This window comes from Branchiostoma belcheri, unplaced genomic scaffold (genome assembly GCF_001625305.1).
Source record: "Branchiostoma belcheri isolate BF01 breed outbred unplaced genomic scaffold, Haploidv18h27 scaffold21, whole genome shotgun sequence".
NCBI lineage: Eukaryota > Metazoa > Chordata > Leptocardii > Amphioxiformes > Branchiostomatidae > Branchiostoma > Branchiostoma belcheri.
In genome coordinates this window covers 3,448,249-3,468,593 of record NW_017803602.1, presented here as the reverse complement: position 1 = coordinate 3,468,593, position 20,345 = coordinate 3,448,249, and the positions used below count along the sequence as shown (strand labels likewise).

At 42.0% G+C, this 20,345-nt stretch overlaps 1 protein-coding gene across 1 annotated transcript in view; it reads left to right on the top strand.

The window, feature by feature from the left end:
- The window catches only part of LOC109469796 (dynein heavy chain 8, axonemal-like), a 68,508-nt gene that overhangs the window by 43,039 nt on the left and 5,124 nt on the right, over nucleotides 1-20,345 (top strand). The window contains exons 59-88 of the mRNA XM_019768462.1: nucleotides 561-774; nucleotides 952-1,061; nucleotides 1,216-1,379; nucleotides 1,905-2,097; nucleotides 2,839-2,961; nucleotides 3,437-3,567; nucleotides 4,657-4,810; nucleotides 5,340-5,504; nucleotides 6,105-6,331; nucleotides 6,520-6,638; nucleotides 6,869-6,972; nucleotides 7,390-7,566; nucleotides 7,997-8,164; nucleotides 8,701-8,916; nucleotides 9,248-9,385; nucleotides 10,020-10,147; nucleotides 10,592-10,763; nucleotides 11,353-11,508; nucleotides 11,866-12,021; nucleotides 12,546-12,635; nucleotides 13,373-13,465; nucleotides 13,791-13,895; nucleotides 14,249-14,387; nucleotides 14,812-14,926; nucleotides 15,400-15,590; nucleotides 16,156-16,277; nucleotides 16,704-16,822; nucleotides 18,632-18,834; nucleotides 19,023-19,249; nucleotides 19,894-20,049. Coding sequence (XP_019624021.1) covers nucleotides 561-774; nucleotides 952-1,061; nucleotides 1,216-1,379; nucleotides 1,905-2,097; nucleotides 2,839-2,961; nucleotides 3,437-3,567; nucleotides 4,657-4,810; nucleotides 5,340-5,504; nucleotides 6,105-6,331; nucleotides 6,520-6,638; nucleotides 6,869-6,972; nucleotides 7,390-7,566; nucleotides 7,997-8,164; nucleotides 8,701-8,916; nucleotides 9,248-9,385; nucleotides 10,020-10,147; nucleotides 10,592-10,763; nucleotides 11,353-11,508; nucleotides 11,866-12,021; nucleotides 12,546-12,635; nucleotides 13,373-13,465; nucleotides 13,791-13,895; nucleotides 14,249-14,387; nucleotides 14,812-14,926; nucleotides 15,400-15,590; nucleotides 16,156-16,277; nucleotides 16,704-16,822; nucleotides 18,632-18,834; nucleotides 19,023-19,249; nucleotides 19,894-20,049 — 4,575 coding nt within the window. The remainder of the gene's footprint in view (nucleotides 1-560; nucleotides 775-951; nucleotides 1,062-1,215; nucleotides 1,380-1,904; nucleotides 2,098-2,838; nucleotides 2,962-3,436; nucleotides 3,568-4,656; nucleotides 4,811-5,339; nucleotides 5,505-6,104; nucleotides 6,332-6,519; nucleotides 6,639-6,868; nucleotides 6,973-7,389; nucleotides 7,567-7,996; nucleotides 8,165-8,700; nucleotides 8,917-9,247; nucleotides 9,386-10,019; nucleotides 10,148-10,591; nucleotides 10,764-11,352; nucleotides 11,509-11,865; nucleotides 12,022-12,545; nucleotides 12,636-13,372; nucleotides 13,466-13,790; nucleotides 13,896-14,248; nucleotides 14,388-14,811; nucleotides 14,927-15,399; nucleotides 15,591-16,155; nucleotides 16,278-16,703; nucleotides 16,823-18,631; nucleotides 18,835-19,022; nucleotides 19,250-19,893; nucleotides 20,050-20,345) is intronic.

Sequence of the window (20,345 nt, the reverse complement as noted above, 5' to 3'; positions counted from 1 at the left end):
TCGAAAAATTTTTTGGGGTGGGGGAGGGCCATCGAAAAATTTTTTGGGGTGGGGGAGGGCCATCGAAAAAATTTTGAGCCGGGGGAGGGCCATTGAAAAAATTTTACCGGACCAATTTTGCACCAGACCCTCCCCCCCCGGTAAATATCGTACAGTCCCTTAGGCCTCTGTATAAGTAAGAGTAAATAACATTAGGTTACACCAATTTATTTCCTTGGTTCTCTGTGACATTTTAAGGTTACAGTATAGCAAAGGGATGTCAGAAAAGCACAGGACAGGTCAAATTAAATATAACAGTTAATTGACACCTAAAACTGAGTGCACCTGGTCCTCAGACTTTGTTTTCATTACCAAGGTATGTTTTTCCAGCTAAGCATGTGTTTTAAAAATCCAAGAACCAACAAATCTTATTGTTGTAGCCTTACACACAATCACAATGTAGCACTTTTCAGTACTCATTGCAGCTTTTGGTTATTCCATTAAAAAAAAAAAATTTACTGGTCTTATTAACGCTGGCGAGCACAGGGTAATGGAATTAAATCTTTGCCAATGCCCTGTAGGTTACGAATGAGATAGTTCGTCAGACGATGGAAATGCAGGGGTTCTATAACCTGGAGAAGCCTGGAGAGTTCACCCACATTGTGGACATCCAGTTCCTGGCAGCCATGATCCATCCCGGTGGGGGCAGGAACGACATTCCGGAGAGACTCAAGAGGCAGTTCTGTGTCTTCAACTGTACTCTGCCTTCTAACAACTCCATGGACCACATCTTCCGTGAGTTGATGTACATTCAAATGAAAGCTAGTACTAGATACTTGAATGTTGATTTGGAATCATTGCATTGAAGGCTGACGAGTGGATCAGACATCTGATGAAGGTTCATGATGGTTCTTTTTGTGCTGGATCTAAGGCTTCAACTTTGTAACAGTGTATCCTGTTTGCCTGCCACAGGTATCATTGGCCTGGGGTACTTCTGTGTGGAGAGAGGGTTCAGTGAAGAAGTCGTGGACATAGTAAAGAAGCTGGTGCCTGCTACCAGGATCCTATGGCAGATGACCAAGGTAACAGGCTTACTTCACAAAGACGCAATATGGAGTTTATGATTAGCATGGCTCGAAATACTGGGTACACGTGCACCTTAGTGCACCCAACAATGGCTGTTTGACTGCAGTGAGATAAATCTAGAGTACTAGTAATCTCTTGTTCTCACTTCAGGTGAAGATGCTGCCCACCCCAGCCAAGTTCCACTACATCTTCAACCTGCGTGACTTGAGCCGGATCTGGGAGGGGATGCTGAAGGTCCTGTCTGACGAGTGTGCCGACGTGCAGTACCTCCTGTCCCTGTGGGAGCACGAGTGTGTCAGGGTCATCGTAGACAGGTGGGCTGTGAGCCAAGTAAACTATGGAGGGATTTCAACACTGTTAATTTGGAAAATGTTCACGGTTTTTGCAGTGACCTCTTTATTACAATCGTAACACTGCAAAAATATTATGTGTTTTCATTGTATAACTACAGTCTGTACAATAACTAGATTGAATTGTTTCAACTGTGAAATTGTCCTTACCCTCCTACTGTGAAAATAAACAACTTTATATTTGTTAGCATACTACATGTATGTGCAACTTCACATCTGCAAACTGTTCTGCTGTGCAGGTTATTCAAATTGCAAGCTGGGCTAAGACTGAAGTGTATCATACTGATCAAGTATTTTCTGTGTCATTTAGTGATTGAGGATCAAGATATCACCCAATATCAGCATAACTGAGGCTTGTTGAGTGAGGCACACATAGAAGCTTTGTCAAGCCTAAGTAAATTCTGTTTGGCCATTTCATTTTCATGAAGAGCTGTACATTTTCTGTCAATGGTTGAGAAACAAAGTTTAGCGCCTTGTCTCCCCCCTCAGGTTTACCAACTCAGAAGACAAGGACTGGTTCTTCAAGGCCATCATCAGGGTTGTAGGTGAGAACATTGGTGCAGAGTACCTGGCAGAGCTGGACCCGGAGCCGTACTTTGTGGACTTCCTTCGAGACGCGCCCGAGCCAACAGGAGAGGAGCCCGAGGACGCTGACCTCGACGCACCCAAAATCTATGAAAAGGTGAGTCGTTGTATGCAGCTGTCGGTTTTCCTTTAATCTTATCCTACTGAATCGATCTTTGAGCAGGAAGTCGTCTCACAGTAACTGTTAGGCCACACTGACATAATTTTATAGATGACATCCTCTGAAGACCCCCAAACTAGTGCACGCGGGCAAATAAAGAAAATTCCAGCAAAAAAAAAATGCTGCTAAACCACAGGGATACAAAGCTGGTATTGTGAATTTGTGGTAGTGCATAGAAACTTTTATGACAAGCCTGCACATGCTGGCCTTTTGCGGCATTTAGGAGTCCGCAGTGTACTGAGTTCTTGAGTTCCGTGGAGTTTCGGCAGCCTGGGTGCCATCCTCCGTAGTTACTGCCGGCTCCCTATTGTCGCTAGCTACCACGGACTACAGAGGATGGCACCCAGGCCAGTCTCAGCCTCTGAGGAGGTGATTCTTTTTTTAGAACAGGCGAAAGCGCGCGTTCATCCATAAAATCAAATCAGTGTGGCCTCATGTTCAGTAATCCATGTCATTTTCACTGGACAAGTGTGTATCACATGAAGAAATTGTTCTTGTAACTGTTAAGTAATATTGCCATGCCAATCTTAAATTTGTTTTATCATTTAATAGTTTTACGTAACCTACATACATGTACATATGATGAATACTAGCCAGACCACTGAACCAATTTGTTCATTTTTAAGTGTTTTCAAGCTCCACTGGGCTAAGTTGAAAATTGACTGATGTTTTGTCCAGATCCCCAGCTTCCAGGTGCTGAGTGAGCGGCTGCAGATGTTCATGGCCTCCTATAACGACACAGTGAGGGGAGCACACATGGGCCTGGTCTTCTTCAAGGATGCCATGACTCACTTGGTCAAGGTGGGAAAGTAGCATGCAGTAGTAGCACATACACTTGTGCGTCCAATGCTCACACTGTCACACTTACACACACATGCACACACACAGAGACACACACATGCACGCTAATGCACACAGACACACACACTCTCACACAGAGACACTCACAAACACACACACACACACACACACATGCACATATACAAGCATGCATTCATACACAAAAAGAAAATTAGGGGTATCAAACTATTATTATAATAATGTTTTTCCTGTATTTTTTCACAATTTGGTCGACCATCTGGCACCATAATTGTTTTCTGAATGGCTATATGGATGGTGTTGCTTTGCCCTTGCACAACTTTTAGTTTGCCCTTGGCTACAATTTTTTTCCATCATCTCAATTTTGTTTGATGTAACATCATGTAGAGCGAAATGTGTACTTCATACGAGGAATATACACATTTAGCATGAGACCACAAATGTTACTTTTTTGCAGATCTCTCGTGTGATCCGTACCCCACGAGGTAACTCCCTGCTGGTGGGAGTGGGTGGTTCTGGGAAGCAGTCCCTCACACGCCTGGCTTCCTTCATCGCTGGCTACAAGATCTTCCAAATCACTCTCACCAGGTGGGTCAGTTCAGGACAGTACATGTAGGACTGAAAGGAAAAAGAACTGTTGTTATTTTGCATAACTTAAGGCATATTGCAGTTTTCCAGCCCTTATGTAAAATGAGTAGTGATCAATGTATCTTAATTTGTATGGGGAAGGATTACTTACATTTAAAGCTGATCATGTTTTTTACATGATTGTATGATCATGTTAAATCAAAAACTTAATATGAAAATTGGTGTGATTGTCATTAAAAGATAATGTATAAACTTAGTCATGTGGAAAGTATACACAGCCAATAATTTGTAATAGAGTAAAATCAAGTTACTTAATATTGTAAAACATTAACAACAAACAACAGCCATTTCAGATAAAATATGTTGGTGCCTACTAGATGTAATTTATAGTAATTTAACATTTACCATAATTTATGCTAACTTGACTTTATTTCCCTTTCCCTCCTCCCACACCAAACCAAACCCTTATTACCTTTCTACCAACCTCAAACCCTAAATCCTACCACATACCCAATCACCCACTGCCCCTAGCCCTATACACAGAGAACAGGTCTTGTTCCTGAACAAATGTGTCAAACTTGGGAATTGGAATGGTAAAGGTGAGCTACATGTACAGGTCATCATCACATATCCTTTGTAGCTTAGTAGAGACCTTCTTAATGGGGAGCACCTAACAAGTACAAAAGATGCATGCAATATCTGCTGCTTTTACTCATCCGACCTTAGTACAACAACTGTGGACAGTATTTAAGATATTGATGACTAATGATTGCATGAAAACTTGGAATGAACTTTTAGATCTATGACCCACTGGGTCCTTAAACACAATTATAAAACAGAAAACTAAAGTTCAAGTACCTCCTGCCCCATGACGGCTTTAAAATTTGTAAATTTGATGCAAATGACTTCTACGTTTACATAATCTATGCATGATGATGTTCACCTTTAATAACATGTAGGTATGCTGGTAACACTTTAAAGATGTGGGAGAGCTGGTAACTGTGGTGTGCCATACTTTTTTTTTTCTTTCCAGTAACAGAATTGACAATGAAAGCATCAATACAAATGTATTCCTCTTTGGTTGTTTAGGTCCTACAATCAGAGTAACCTGATGGACGACCTGAAGTACCTGTATCGTGTGGCCGGTGGAGAGGGGAACGGCATCACCTTCATCTTCACTGACAATGAGATCAAAGATGAGGCTTTCTTGGAATACCTCAACAATCTACTCAGCTCTGGGGAGGTAAAAGACTATGCTACAATGACGACTCTACTGTAATATAGAAGTTTGTAGAGTTTTTCCCTGATCCTCCAACATCAATGTGCTTAAATTCATTCAAATGCATGTCCTGTCATGAGTATATACCTAATCAACAGATTTGAATCAGTTCAAAGTTAAAACTTTTGATCCAACGCTTAAAGAAATTCTCTCACCTAGAGCTTTTGACCAGTTACTCTGGTCTTCCTCAGTAGCCTGACCCAGTGAGACTTGTCACATGGCTTCTTTTAAGTGTGACGTCAACACTGGGTCAAAGGTAGATGATGTTGGCCCCCGTTGCGGTTGAGTGAAGGGTGATGGGCCCTGATGTAAAGAATCCACGTAACAAGTCTCACTGGGTCAGTCTACTGACTCAGAGGAAGATCAGAGTGACGGTTTAATGCTCTAGGTGAGAGATCCCCTAACTTTGAAAGACATATCAACAAGTTTAGCATCTGTTCTGTGGATTCCATCCTGTGAGAACTGGAGTGATTCCGTGCTCCTGTGTCCCCAGGTGTCCAACCTGTTTGCCCGTGATGAGCTGGATGAGATCACCCAGGAGCTCATCCCTGTCATGAAGAAGGAGTTCCCTCGCCGGGCTCCCACCCAGGACAACCTGTATGACTACTTCATCTCCCGAGCACGGGACAACCTGCACGTGGTTCTCTGCTTCTCACCGGTAAGTACAACTAACTGTGTGCAAGGCTGGAGAAGTGTGCTTGAGAGGAAAAGTTTTCTTTGACTTACTTTGGCATGCTTGCATATGGGACTATTTGTTCTTGAACCCATTATTACCTTCACCAAGAAGGTTAATATGTTTTCAGTAGTGCGTGTCCAAATTGTTTGTCTGTCTGTCTGTGAACAGCATAACTCATAAATTTTTGTATGCATTGTCATGAAAATTTGTTGGTGGGTAGGTCTTTATGAGACCTAGAAATTATTAGATTTTGGATTCCCTGGCAGCTTTCATTTGTACTGCAGCAGAACTTCGGGTTTTGGTATCTCATGATCTAGACATGCTACAGTCATGGATTTTAGATGGTAGATAGCTCTTGGGCTAGGGAAGAAGAAGTTTGGGCCCCCAAGCAGCTTGTTCTGGAACTACAGGGTAGTTTGTTTAAAAATCTTTGAAGAAGGATAACTCAAGAACCGGCTGGCAGATTGTTGTGATTTTTGTACTCATAAGGGAAGAAACGTAACCTTATGTATCTTTAAGATGTGCTTTAAGAAGGGATTTTGTGCAGTGAGTCATCAGATACCTTGCCTTTGTTTCTGTCAGGTTGGTGAAAAGTTCCGTAACCGATCCCTGAAGTTCCCCGGGCTGATCTCGGGCTGCACCATGGACTGGTTCTTGGGCTGGCCGAAGGACGCCCTGGTGGCCGTGGCCGACAGTTTCCTGGCCAGCTACGAGATGGTGTGCTCTGCCGAGGTGAAGCAGGGGGTGGTGGAGACCATGGGCATCTTCCATGACAAAGTGGCCGAGGCTTGTGTCAAATACTTTGACAGGTCTGTCACACCAGAGCATTCCAAATAGATTTTTGATGTTGCATTTAAGTTTGTAGCAACATCTCTCCTTAGTACTGAAAATGCTGTTGCTATTAGATATCAGTAATTACCACGATGCCAGTAACCCTGTTTTTCTTAGCGTTATTTTCTCTGTGTCATGGAGAGTTTATTGGTGAACATTCTCCTAGGTACCGCCGTCAGACCCATGTAACACCCAAGTCCTACCTGTCCTTCATTGATGGCTACAAGAGCATCTACTCTGAGAAGTATGCACATATTGGGGAGCTGTCCCGCCGTATGAACACTGGTATGATATGGAGTCATATTTCTTTATTGTCATGGTCGTTAGATGGCACGAAAAAATAGAATAAGGGAGTACACATGTACCATAAAAAATTCTAAGGCAAGGGTTGAGTTTGTATAAAAGTATTGACTGCAACAATATTTTGTTTCCTTCAGATCAAGGAGTGAAAATCATGCTCAAAATTTTTTAAAGTGTGCTCTTGTAGAACCCTTTTTTTTCTTGCTCTATCCAAGGTCTGGAGAAGTTGATAGAAGCTGGAGAGTCTGTTGCCGAATTGTCCAAGGAGCTGGTTGTTAAAGAGAAGGACCTTGCTGTTGCCTCTGCCAAGGCAGACAAGGTTGGTTTTGTTCTGACAAAAACTCACTTATTCTTCTTTATAGTAGGGTGCACTAGAGAATCACGGCCAACTAATATGTTGAAATGTATGATATAATCTACAAAATAACTGAAACAAAAAAAAGTTATGGTTTCTAAACATTTTGACTGCCTCCTGCCACCTGCGGAGGTCACTTGAACTGCAGCTGGCTTACCCTGGAACGCGTAATGTGGCGCATTTATACACGAACAGGAAAATCTCCACAATCCAAATCATATGGTCTAAAGGCCCATACATTATACCACACAGTGCAGTTTATTCCTGGCTATCTCTCACATAAGCCATTCTAGCCAGGATTCCGTACTACTTTTTATGTAATACTGTGTTAAATTCTGCGACAACAACTTGAGGCAGATTTTACTTGACTCCTTCCTGTAGGTGTTAGCTGAGGTGACCGTCAGTGCCCAGGCTGCTGAGAAAGTTAAGAACGAGGTACAGAAAGTGAAGGATGCAGCTCAGCACATTGTGGATGACATCGCCGTGGAGAAGGCAGTTGCCGAGGAGAAACTGGAAGCAGCAAAACCAGCCTTAGCTGAGGCAGAGGCAGCCCTGCAGGTAAAAACCTCCTGATATTGATAAATTCAAGATATGTTTTAAGTTAAAACTTTTGATCCAACACAAAAATTCTCTCATCTTAGAGCTTTTGACCTGTCACTCTGGTCTTACTCAGTAGACTGACCCAGTGAGACTTGTCACGTGGCTTCTTTTAAGTGTGACATCAACACTGGGTCAGTTTGTTGGTGTGTTAGTCTGATTCAAAAGTATTAGTTTGATAAATTGTTTATTATAATAATTGTTCTTAATTTGATAGCAGTTTTGTATGTACTGGGGTATCTTTGTGTATTACATTGAATTTCTGTTTTCTGGTTATTATTCCTTTTTTGGGGAAATGTGCCATACAGTTTTTGTACTTTAGAAAAAATTATAAAAACACATTAAACACATTAAAAAAGAAGAAAACTCAATGTGAACCTGTTACCCCTAGACCATCAAAGCTGCTGATATCGGTACGGTGAGAAAGCTGGCCAAACCTCCCCATCTGATCATGCGCATCATGGACTGTGCCATCCTCCTGTTCCGCCGAAAACTGGACCCCGTGACACTGGACCCTGACAGGCCCTGTCCTAAACCCTCCTGGTCAGAGTCACTAAAGGTGGGCAGCATGGACGCTGACATATTTGTTTAACACCTTAGGCCAAGCCAATTAAATTTGTTCGTTCATGGATTCACCAACTTCATCTTTTTCTGATTTGCAAAAACATTTCAGCCTCTGAATGAACTCCAAAATGCTCATATTTTGGCTCCAACAGTTGAAGGAAGTCCCTTCTCTTTAGAGTTGTTTTTCCATCTATCAATGCTGTGGTTTGATTAAAAGTTTGCAAATCATTGTTTGAATTGTAAACCAGCCTGGTATGTTGACTTCATGGCTCCTATCATAGCATTTGGGGCTAACGGAAATTGTCTAGGGTGGGGGGAAAGGATGAGGGGGAAAAGTGGATAGAGGGGGGAAGAGGGGAAAAGAGTCTTCCCCCACTCTTTCCTCACTCTTCCCCCACTCTTCTCCCAGCCAGTAGTGTACAAGTTCAATTCTTGACTGTCAGGACTAGAAATACAAATGTACTGGTCGCTGAGCTATTCATGATATTGTTGTGGAGTTGTGGTCCTGATTCTTCTCCCTTTTCTCCCCAGTTGATGTCAGCTAGCGGGTTCCTGTCCATGCTGCAGAACTTCCCCAAAGACACCATCACGGAGGAGATGGTAGAACTGATGCAGCCGTACCTGGGCATGGAGGACTACAGCTTAGAAAATGCCAAGAAAGTGTGTGGCAACGTGGCAGGCCTGCTGGCCTGGACGTGTGCCATGGCTGTGTTCTATGGCATCAACAAGGAAGTCTTGCCCCTCAAGGTACTGCAAAATGCCCCATCATGGCAAGGAGTTGGTTTCATGCAAATTTGTATGCCAAAATCAAATCTGACCACAAAAACAAACAATTTTCCACATGAAATAGCACAGCTTTCTATTTTGTTCCTAATGCAGGACAAAAAAACTTTCAAATATCATCTTGAAAGTTCATCTGTGTTGGTAGAAGTCTGAAACAGGTTTGAATTTCAATTTCCAACAACTTTGTAATTTTTATGACTCCATGAAGACTAGTATGTATGTAATATGCATTGTATTCACTAATGGCGATCTGTCAAATAAACAAAATAATAAACAAACAAATAACCTCACGTAGGCAAACCTGGCGGTCCAGGAGGCCCACCTGGGCAAAGCCATGGATCAGCTGAACAAAGCCCAGGCACAGCTGGATGCCAAGCAGGCAGAACTGGATGAAGTGCAGGCCAAGTTTGATGCTGCCATGAAGGAGAAACAAGTGAGAAGCCTAATAGATGTTACTAAGGCCAATGATTGAGTTGAAAATACCCATGCCCATAGCCAGGATTTTGAATACGGGGGTGTATTCCCACTGTCTCAGGGACCAGCGACAGTTCCTAGGGGGTCCTGGGGTATGCTCCCCCGGAAAAGTTTGAAAATTAAACCTTCTGAAATAGCATTTCTTGCATTTTTAAGAGGATTTCAAAGAAAGTAAATCATACCTAACTTTTTATTCATTCACAAAGTTAGCAGTTTTTCTACGATTTCAACCCTGCTGGTGATACGAATCAGTCCATCTTTTAAAGAAAAATCTGCAAGACAAAAAGTGGACCCTTGAGCCTTCGGACCCCCCTGGCTACGGACATGATACCATATTCATCATATTTTTTATCACAAAATTCTGATTGTCACTGGACAAGACTGACTGCTATGCAAGCATTATGTGGTGGTCTCAATTTGTGTGTTTTCAATTCATGCTAAGTTTCATGTACTTGGTAAAGAATCCTTCAAACCTCCTAAAGGATGTTTTACAAAGTAGGGAGGCATGAATAATTTATCTCTGCATCCTACTTTTCAAAATTAATTAATAAATGTGGTTTAGAAGGTAGAAAATCATGATTATGTGTTTGTAGGATCTGTTGGATGATGCTGAAGCTTGCAAGAAAAAGATGGAGGCAGCCTCTGCTCTGATTGGTGGGCTGGCTGGAGAAAAAACCAGATGGACACAACAGAGCAAGGAATTCAAGGCTCAGATTGACAGGTGATAAAATAGGAAGTCTTAGGGAAAAATTATACCGTTTCTTGAACCTGAAGTTGATTTTATAACTGCTCCCTTTGGGCCAGTACCTTATAGGCTAGAATGCTTTTTCAAAAAGTAATTTATCACAAGCCTTAGAATTTCCTAATGTTTTTGTATTCAGTAATACAAAATTGCAGTCCAAAATGATATATCCTTAAACACATCAGCAGAACATACTGCAATTGTTTTCAAGATTTTGTTGGATGATTGCTCAACGTTGCATCAGACTTTTTCCTGTTTTCTTTTCCAACACAACATCTGAAAACTATAGATGGGATGTCATCCTTAGATACGTGAATACGGCTTTAAATGAGACGCTCTGCCAAAGTCTGCAGACATAGTATGTCCATAGTTGATGGTATAGCTTTCAGCAGAGCTGAAATGAATGACATTTCCTTCCTCCAGGCTAGTGGGAGACTCCCTCCTGTGCACAGCCTTCCTGTCGTACTCTGGACCCTTCAACCAGGAGTTCCGCACCTACCTGCTGAAGGATGTGTGGGAGAAGGAGCTGTCTGTTCGCCACATTCCCTTCACCAAGGAGCTCAACATCACCTCTGAACTGGTGGACCAGGCTACGGTAAAGCCCCTGTCACACATTCATGAATTTGGCCTCCCAAACGCTAGTCAAATGCCCGCCGACTATGGTTAGAAGTGGATCGGCATCAAGTTGGCTGGGTCGACTGGTGTTTGGCAAATTCAGCTACAGTTCAGTTGTGCCAGCGGAATGTTTCAAAATGTATAAAACATTTGTGAGAGAATCAAAGTTGGCTGGTTTTCGGCAAAACACCAGCCAACCATGCATCTGGGAGTAAGTCAGCAGTGTTTGGGGCGTGTTCAGGACCGGATGAAATTTGACTCCAATTGAACTCAAATTCATTTTGATTCATATAGAAAGGTAGGCATGCTCTAAATTTGGCAAGAGTGCTACCAAACGTCAGCCAAACTCGGTCGGCTGGTGATCGGGAATAAATTCAAGAATAAATTCTGGGGAAGGTCATGAATCTAGCCTCTCTTAAACTGCTTTTAGCTATTTCATTATGTTCCACCTATTAGGATTGATTGTGTTTGTTTTAAACTAGACTGAACAGAGACTGAACATATGTTGGAGGTATGAAATTCTTCGCAAGGATGATTTTTGATGTGCTGTTTTTGTATCCCCCCTGAAGGTTGGAGAGTGGAACCTACAGGGCCTGCCTAACGATGATCTGTCTGTTCAAAACGGCATCATTGTCACCAAGGCAACCCGCTACCCCCTCCTGATCGACCCTCAAGGTCAGGGCAAGATATGGATCAAGAACAAGGAGAAGGACCATGAACTACAGGTCAGTCAGCAGACCTGATAGGAACTTACTATCATGAAAGTTCATCTGTGTTGGTAGTGATATGTTTACCTTCACATGGCCTAGCCTTACAAAGTACTGCACTGTTATTTTTACTCAAACACATTCATGTATATATGGTGTCTGCTGCAACACTAGTTACCATGGTGACAGCCATCTGGTCCAGGTTATTGACCTTATGTGTTTGGAACGGAAGAAGAAACCAAGCAAAAACATTATGTTTTCCTTCTGCGTAGGTAAACATAATACCGGGGTAACCCCCCTCAACAGAAGTTATGATATATAAGTATCATGTTTCTATGTTCCTATGATGATGAACTTTAACATCTGTACCTACAGGTGACGTCCCTGAACCACAAGTACTTCCGGACCCACCTGGAAGACGCTCTGTCTTTGGGTCGACCCCTACTGATTGAGGACATCAATGAAGAACTGGACCCAGCCTTGGACAACGTCCTGGAGAAGAACTTCATCAAGTCTGGATCTACATTCAAGGTTTGTCCCTTACTTGCTCTCAGAACACAGGATCAGAAGACAGAAAATAGATTGTCATGAAATTCATCTGTGTTGGTAGTTAAAACCATCTAATAAATGATCTATGTTTCTTGTTTAAAGTTAAAACTTTTGATCCAACACAAAGAATGCTTCTCATATAGAACTTTCGACCAGTCACTCAGGTCTTCCTCAGTAGACTGACCCAGTGAGACTTCTCTGAAGTGTGACATAAACACTGGGTCAAACTGGTCAAAAGTTCTATGTGAGAACCAATCAATTACTTTGTGTTGGATCAAAAATTTTAACTTTAAACAAAAGAAACACAGATTATTTCTCAGATGGTTTTTACTTCATTGATGCCTTACAATATGGAGGTTTGGTGTTTTATAGTTACACTGGCCTGGAATATTTCTGAATGCATGCAATTGAAAAACCTTTATCATGTGAGTAGCACTTATTTGTTGTACACTACATTTAGCATAAATAGATGATAGTTTCAAAGTATTTGTTTTTTTTTCCCAAAGGTGAAAGTTGGCGATAAGGAGGTGGATGTGATGACAGGCTACACCCTCTACATCACCACCAAACTACCCAATCCTGCATACACTCCTGAGGTATGTATTGTCTCACATATGCTGTCTTCTGTCCAACTATCAGAAAAACAAAAACAAAGCTCCCTTTGCTAATAAAGTGCCGTGTGTTCTGATACAACACAATACAAATCCCTCAAAAGTATTGTTGGTAGGATCTCTCCTTGGTGCTGAAAGTATCGCTACAAGACAAAAGTTCTCTTAAGTTTTGTTGACAGGATCTCTCCTTGGTTCTGAAAGCATTGTCACAAGACGAAAAACCTCTAAAGTTTTGTTGGTAGGATCTCTCCTTGGTGCTGAAAGTATTATCACAAGACAAAAGCTCTCTTAAGTTTTGTTGACAGGATCTCTTCTTGGTTCTGAAAGCATGTCACAAGACAAAAACCCTCTGAAGTTTTGTTTGTAGGATCTCGCCTTTGTGCTGAAAGTATTGTAACAAGACAAAAATCCTCTAAAGTTTTGTTGGTAGGATCTCTCCTTGGTGCTGAAAGCCTTATCACAACAAAAAAACGTTAGGTTTTATTGGTTGGATCTCTCCTTGGTGCTGAAAGTATTGTAACAAGACAAAAATCCTCTAAAGTTTTGTTGGTAGGATCTCTCCTTGGTGCTGAAAGCATTGTCACAAGACAAAAACTTCTAAAGTTTTGTTGGTGGGATCTCTCCTTGGTTCTGAAAGCATTGTTACGGTATAAACAATATATTCAAAATGTAGTATTGACTTAATGCCACTAACAAGTGACCGAAATGTTACCTCGCTACAGATCAGTGCCCGTACCTCAATCATTGACTTCACGGTGACCATGAAGGGTCTGGAGGACCAGCTGCTTGGCAGGGTTATTCTTGCTGAGAAAGCCGTAAGTTCCAGCTACATTCATCCGGCTGAACCTGTCATCATCGGAAAGATTTACTTGACTCTCAAAGCATCAAAATTAAGAGCCTTTTCATTAGAATTATTTCGCTAGGCTTGAGAAACCCATCTTACTAATTCTCAGTAATACTGGTGACCACAAGAGCTCAACTTTTAGATATGTGTACATGTGATAGCCACATGGGTAGGAAATACGGCTGACAAGGTTGCTGGTTTGGCACTAGTAGAGGGAATATAAAGAAAACATGGGGAAAAGTGTCAAGATTGCCTAAGAGTGCCTTAGTGACTAAAACACTTCCACCGTCCCCCAGGAGCTAGAGTCAGAGCGGACCAAACTGATGGAAGACGTGACGGCCAACAAGAGGAAGATGCAGGAACTGGAGGACAACCTGCTCTACAAGCTCACCAGCACTCAGGTTTGTCTGGGGCTTCAGCCAGACGACTGCTTTTGCCTTATACTAGTTATAGCTAATAGTATTAAAATGTTATTTGAGGCTTTGAACTGCAAGTTGCAGGTTGGTTTTCAGATTTATTGGGTCCAGATGTAATCTAGCCAGAATCTACATTAATGCATACTGTTCACAAGAAAACTGTTTCCCTTCAACTATAAATTAAATTAGTCACTAAAGAAAAGTAGTTGATGCTTCTTGAAACATCTGATAATTTTCAAACTCTATGATTAATCCAAGTTTCTTAATATGTAATACTATCTGAATGCCTTCATCGATGCATGCTGTACAGTTCTCTTGTACTTGCTTGGCTCCTACAGGGCTCCCTTGTTGAGGACGAGTCCCTCATCACAGTGCTGGCCATCACCAAGGAGACGGCAGCTGAGGTCAGTGAGAAGCTGATCGTTGCAGCAGACACAGAGATCAAAATCAACGAGGCCAGAGAGGAGTATCGACCTGGTAAGGTGTACCTGTCTGTATTGTTTACCTTTTAGCTCTGTTTCTTCTTTTTCTTCTCCAAACAAATAGGGGCAAGTGGCTGGATCAGACGGCTGTCACTATGACAACTGGTGCTGTAGCAGACACCCTGTAATGTTGGATTACATTATGTAGCAAGTGGCAGGACAGAGTTGGAGGGGTTGGTCACCATATACATGAACGTTTTGAATAAGAATACAGAAGTTAGACTGTGTGAAGGAAAACATTATGCATTTACTTTACAAATGTTACCTTTCTAGCACAACTCTAAAACCTAACTAATAAAGATAGGGACACAACGTGGCAATATCTGTTGGTTATCATGAGTAGATTTTGTACTGTACTGTGTACTTTGTATAATGACTAGTTTGACTGACTTAAGAATTTTCCTGATATTTCTGTTCAGTGGCAACCCAGGGTAGCATCCTGTACTTCCTGATCACTGAGATGAGCATGGTGAACTGCATGTACCAGACTTCCCTCAGGCAGTTCCTGGGCATCTTTGATCTCTCTCTGGATAGGTAAGGTCACAGTTGTGAAGAACCTATGCTCGCAATGCTAACCAAAAAAGACACATGCAGCACATACCAGCAAGTACTGTAAATCACTTTTATGTTGGCTGTTAGTAAAAGTTTGTGTTCTGAAAAAAATGGACATGTTCGCGGAACAATACATTCACGGAGGCAGCACGGTGTGGCAAAAAGAAATTATTAATTTATGGTAAGAAGTGACGTAAAATCCCAGAATGTAAAAGTACTGCCCCAAAAAAATTGTGATTTACAGTATCATTGTGACATTAAAGTACGTTAGAGTCATTTTCTGTTTTCAAGAATTGCAGATGTTATTGAACAAGAGGCAATCTTATTAATGAATGTTTGCCAACTGTAGCCAATGCCATGCTCCTACAAGTTAACTTCCATGGTCAACAATATATGTGGACAAAAGTTCCTTCAAACATGAAATCAACAATGAATAAATAATATTTCCAAAACAGGTCAGAGAAGTCTCCGATCCCAGCCAAGCGTATCCACAACGTGATAGAGTACCTGACGTTTGCGGTGTTCAGGTACTCGTGCCGTGGTCTGTACGAGACTCACAAGTTCCTTTTCACCCTGCTGCTGGCTCTGAAGATTGACCTGCAGAGGGCCTCCATCTCTCACGATGAGTTCCAGGTTCTCATCAAGGGTGGGGAAACTATCTTACTGCTGCAGCTACAACACAAGAGTGTTCTCTTACCTTTGTGTAATTTGTGTTATTGTATCAGGGGTCACCCTTTACTGCATCTGTTGACTAATTTTTGTGAAGTCAGTATCCCAAAATTGATCCATGACAGAAACTTCTTATTAGCAGCAAAGGTATCCCTCTTGTCTAGAGGTAAAAATCTAATTTGATTCAATTTTCATAGGAGCAAAATGACAAAACCCAAGCAACACATATAATCTTTATCTAGGAATGTGTCCTTAATATGATAAAAAGATAAGGCCTCATCTGTATTCATTATGTGGCTATTCCTGACACATTTTCCTCTGATACAATCACTGAGTATTGTCTATAATGTCTACTATTATAATTATGCAGGGTATGCTAGGATTGCCACATTACAAAAACAGTGTTATTCAGGCCTTCTCGAGAATGTCTGAAACACCTGGATATCTGAAGTGTGCATGCCTCTGGAATTATTGATGTGGCATTAGTCTTAGGGAATTATGAGAGTTCATGTTACATACATAACTTTCTCCCCTCCCCAAAGGCGGTGCTGCTCTGGACCTGAACGCTGTTCAGCCCAAACCGTGTAAGTGGATCCTGGACATGACCTGGCTCAACCTGGTGGAGCTCAGCAAGCTGCAGAAGTTCTCTGATGTCCTCAACCAGGTAAGGAATGGCTCTCCAGAAATTAGAGCAGACAAATCTGAAGTACTGATATTCATCCTAATACTGATATTTTACACTCAACACTGATGTTTCTTGGGTCGTCAAATGGCTAGCAGACACGAGACCGAGAGGTCACAGGCTCAATTCCTGTCATTCCTGGCAAGACGTTGTGTCCTTGGTAAAAAAAGGCACTTTACATGACTCCCCTCACTCCATCCAGGTGTGAAATGGATACCTGACTTTGGTTGGGGAGGTAAAAGGTATTGGAAAGAAAGGGATGGGCTCTGCCTTCCAATACCATGTTTTAGACACAGTGGATTAACAACCCACTGCCCCTACAGCCTGATAAAGGCTCTGGGACTACCTTTACCTGTTTACTAGTGTTTCTGTAACACAGATAACAGTACTTTTTGGTGTTCCCAACAGATCCCACGTAATGAGAAGGGGTGGAAGGTCTGGTTTGACAAGGATGCACCAGAGGAAGAGACCCTGCCTGATGGCTATGAGGTCTCCCTCAACACCTTTCAGAAACTGCTCATTGTCAGGTAGGAAAACAGATTGACTCATGTCTGTTAGGATCTCTCCTTTGTGCTGAAAGCATTATCACAAGACAAAAAACCTCGAAAGTTTTGTTGGTAGGATCTCCCCTTGGTACAGAAAGCATTATCACAAGACAAAAACCTCGAAAGTTTTGTTGGTAGGATCTCTCCTTTGTGCTGAAAGCATTGTCACAAGACAAAAAACCTCTAAAGTTTTGTTGGTAGGATCTCTCCTTGGTGCTGAAAGCATTATCACAAGACAAAAACCTCTAAAGTTTTGTTGGTAGGATCTCCCCTTGGTGCTGAAAGCATTATCACAAGACAAAAACCTCTAAAGTTTTGTTGGTAGGATCTCCCCTTGGTGCTGAAAGCATTATCACAAGACAAAAACCTCTAAAGCTTTGTTGGTAGGATCTCTCCTTGGTGCTGAAAGCATTATCACAAGACAAAAACCTCTAAAGCTTTGTTGGTAGGATCTCTCCTTGGTGCTGAAAGCATTATCACAAGACAAAAACCTCTAAAGTTTTGTTGGTAGGATCTCTCCTTGGTGCTGAAAGCATTATCACAAGACAAAAACCTCTAAAGCTTTGTTGGTAGGATCTCCCCTTGGTGCTGAAAGCATTATCACAAGACAAAAACCTCGAAAGTTTTGTTGGTAGGATCTCTCCTTTGTGCTGAAAGCATTATCACAAGACAAAAACCTCGAAAGTTTTGTTGGTAGGATCTCCCCTTGGTGCTGAAAGCATTATCACAAGACAAAAACCTCTAAAGCTTTGTTGGTAGGATCTCTCCTTGGTGCTGAAAGCATTATCACAAGACAAAAACCTCTAAAGCTTTGTTGGTAGGATCTCTCCTTGGTGCTGAAAGCATTATCACAAGACAAAAACCTCTAAAGTTTTGTTGGAAGGATCTCTCCTTGGTGCTGAAAGCATTATCACAAGACAAAAACCTCTAAAGCTTTGTTGGTAGGATCTCTCCTTGGTGCTGAAAGCATTATCACAAGATAAAAAACCTCTAAAGTTTTGTTGGAAGGATCTCTCCTTGGTGCTGAAAGCATTATCACAAGACAAAAAACCTCTAAAGTTTTGTTGGAAGGATCTCTCCTTGGTGCTGAAAACATAGTCACAAGACAAAAACCTCTAAATGTATGTTGAAAGGATCTCTCCTTGGTACTGAAAGCACTGTCACAAGACTAAAAACCTCTAAAGCTTTGTTGATAGGATCTCTCGTTGGTACTGAAAGCATTTTCACAGGACTAAAACCCTCTTAAGTTTTGTTAGTAGGATCTCTCCTTGGTGCTGAAAGCATTGTCACAGGATAAAAAACCTTTGAAGTTTTGTTGGTAGGATCTCTCCTTGGTGCTGAAAGTATCGCTACAAGACAAAAGCTCTCTTAAGTTCTGTTGGTAGGATCTCTCCTTGGTGCTGAAAGCATTGTAACAAGAGAAACCTAAAGTTTTGTTGGTAGGATCTCTCCTTGGTGCCAAAAGCATTTTCACAAGACAAAAACATCTTAAGTTTTGTTGATAGGATCTGCCTTAACGCCACCAAAATGTAGCCTCACTACAGATCAGTGCCCTTACCTTGATGCTCCTTTTGGAACAACGCCATTGAATTTCTGCCTAGAATATACCAAAAAAGAGTTGACAAATACTAGACCTGTAGGAACACAATAATTGTTGTTTAAATCTATGGATACGTCTAGAGAATACTTATCAAAGCATTGGTTGTTTTCCCTGTCTGTTGAAAGGAAGCAAAATTTCTGCTACCTGTTGACTTCTCTTGGTTGATCAGTGTTTCCCCAATCCTCCCACAGATGCTGGTGCCCCGACCGTACCCTCCCCCAGGCCCGTAAGTACATCGCTGACTCCATGGGTGCTCGGTATGCAGAGCCCGTCATCCTGAACCTAAAGGAGACCTGGGAGGAGAGCGACAACCGTGTCCCCCTCGTGTGTTTCCTGTCCATGGGCTCCGACCCGACCAACCAGATTGAGGCCCTGGCAAAGCAACTCAAGCTCAGTAAGTCTCACATGCTTTCATCATTATTAGTATAGAAACGTTTCCTATCAGGCAAGATAGCAATCCCAACAGGGCAATGACAGGTATTGACATTGTAGTAACTGCAGTTAATTGTCAATCACAGTCTGATAAAAAAACAGAATACCTTAGAACTGTTTCAAAAAACAGCGATCGTTTGTATTCCCCAGGTTGCCAGGCCATCTCTATGGGTCAGGGACAGGAGGTGCATGCCCGGCGGCTGCTGAACCAGTGCATGGCGCAGGGCGGCTGGGTGCTGCTACAGAACTGTCATCTGGGGCTGGAGTTTATGGACGAGCTGCTGGAGACCATCACCACCCACGAGCACATCCACGAGGCCTGCCGTGTCTGGATCACTACAGAGGTCCACCCAAAGTTCCCCATCAGCCTGCTGCAGGTACAGAATGTTTAAAGTTAAAACTTTCGATCCAACACAAAGAATGGTTCTCACTTAGAGCTTTCGACCAGTCACTCTGGTCTTCCTCAGTAGACTGACCCAGTGAGACTTGTCACGTAACTTCTCTGAAGTGTGATGTCTAGGTGAGAACCATTAAACATGTAACTACGGTAACACAGATAACTTTCATGACAAAAACTTAGATGGAATATCTGGGCATATTTACCTCCAGCTTATTTGTAATCTTAAAAATAAAAAAGCAATAGGAAGTCAACACAACAAGCCTAGGCAATTTTAGAATCAGCAAATTGCAAAAGACAAATATTGGTAGACAATGGTTGCAGATAACATTGTGTTTTGGTTGGAACATTGAAATGGCATTGAATGATAAGTTTGTGGTTGGAATTTCATGGATAAATGCTTTTTGTCACAACAGAATAGATTTTGATTCTTTTCACTGATTAAGTGGTGCCTTCATATATCATGAGGGCTCATCTCATGTTGAGTAGAGTTTGACAGTGATGTTTTGTGCTGACAGACTTTATTTGATGAGTGCTGTTTTGTGTGAGTCATGTGTGAAACAGAATTTTACATTATAGCCACACATCCTGAATAGTCTCCCTCTTCTTTGACATAATCTTCAGGCATCAATCAAGTTCACCAACGAGCCCCCTCAGGGCCAGCGGGCAGGGTTGAAGAGGACCTACGCTGGGCTGTCCCAGGACCAGCTGGACATCAGTAATGCTCCTCAGTGGAAACCCATGCTGTATGGAGTGGCCTTCCTGCACTCTGTGGTGCAGGTCAGGAACATTGTCTTGTTGGACAGCTACCATGTCTGCTTGAAAATATCTTTAAATCCTGTTCTTGACAAAGCACATGTATGTGACATAGTATTGCATAGAAAAAATAGTTGTATAGTAAGAAGTCAGTGGAGACCAGAATTTAGTCAGTTAGTCTAAGGGTCACTGATGTTTGTTTTGTCTCATATCATCACAAAAGCAGTACTGCAAGATGTTGCAATACGTAGTAGCCCCAATGTTTTTTTGGTGGGGAGAAGTGATTGTTTTTTGTCCTTAACTGAAAATAAAAGTTGTGC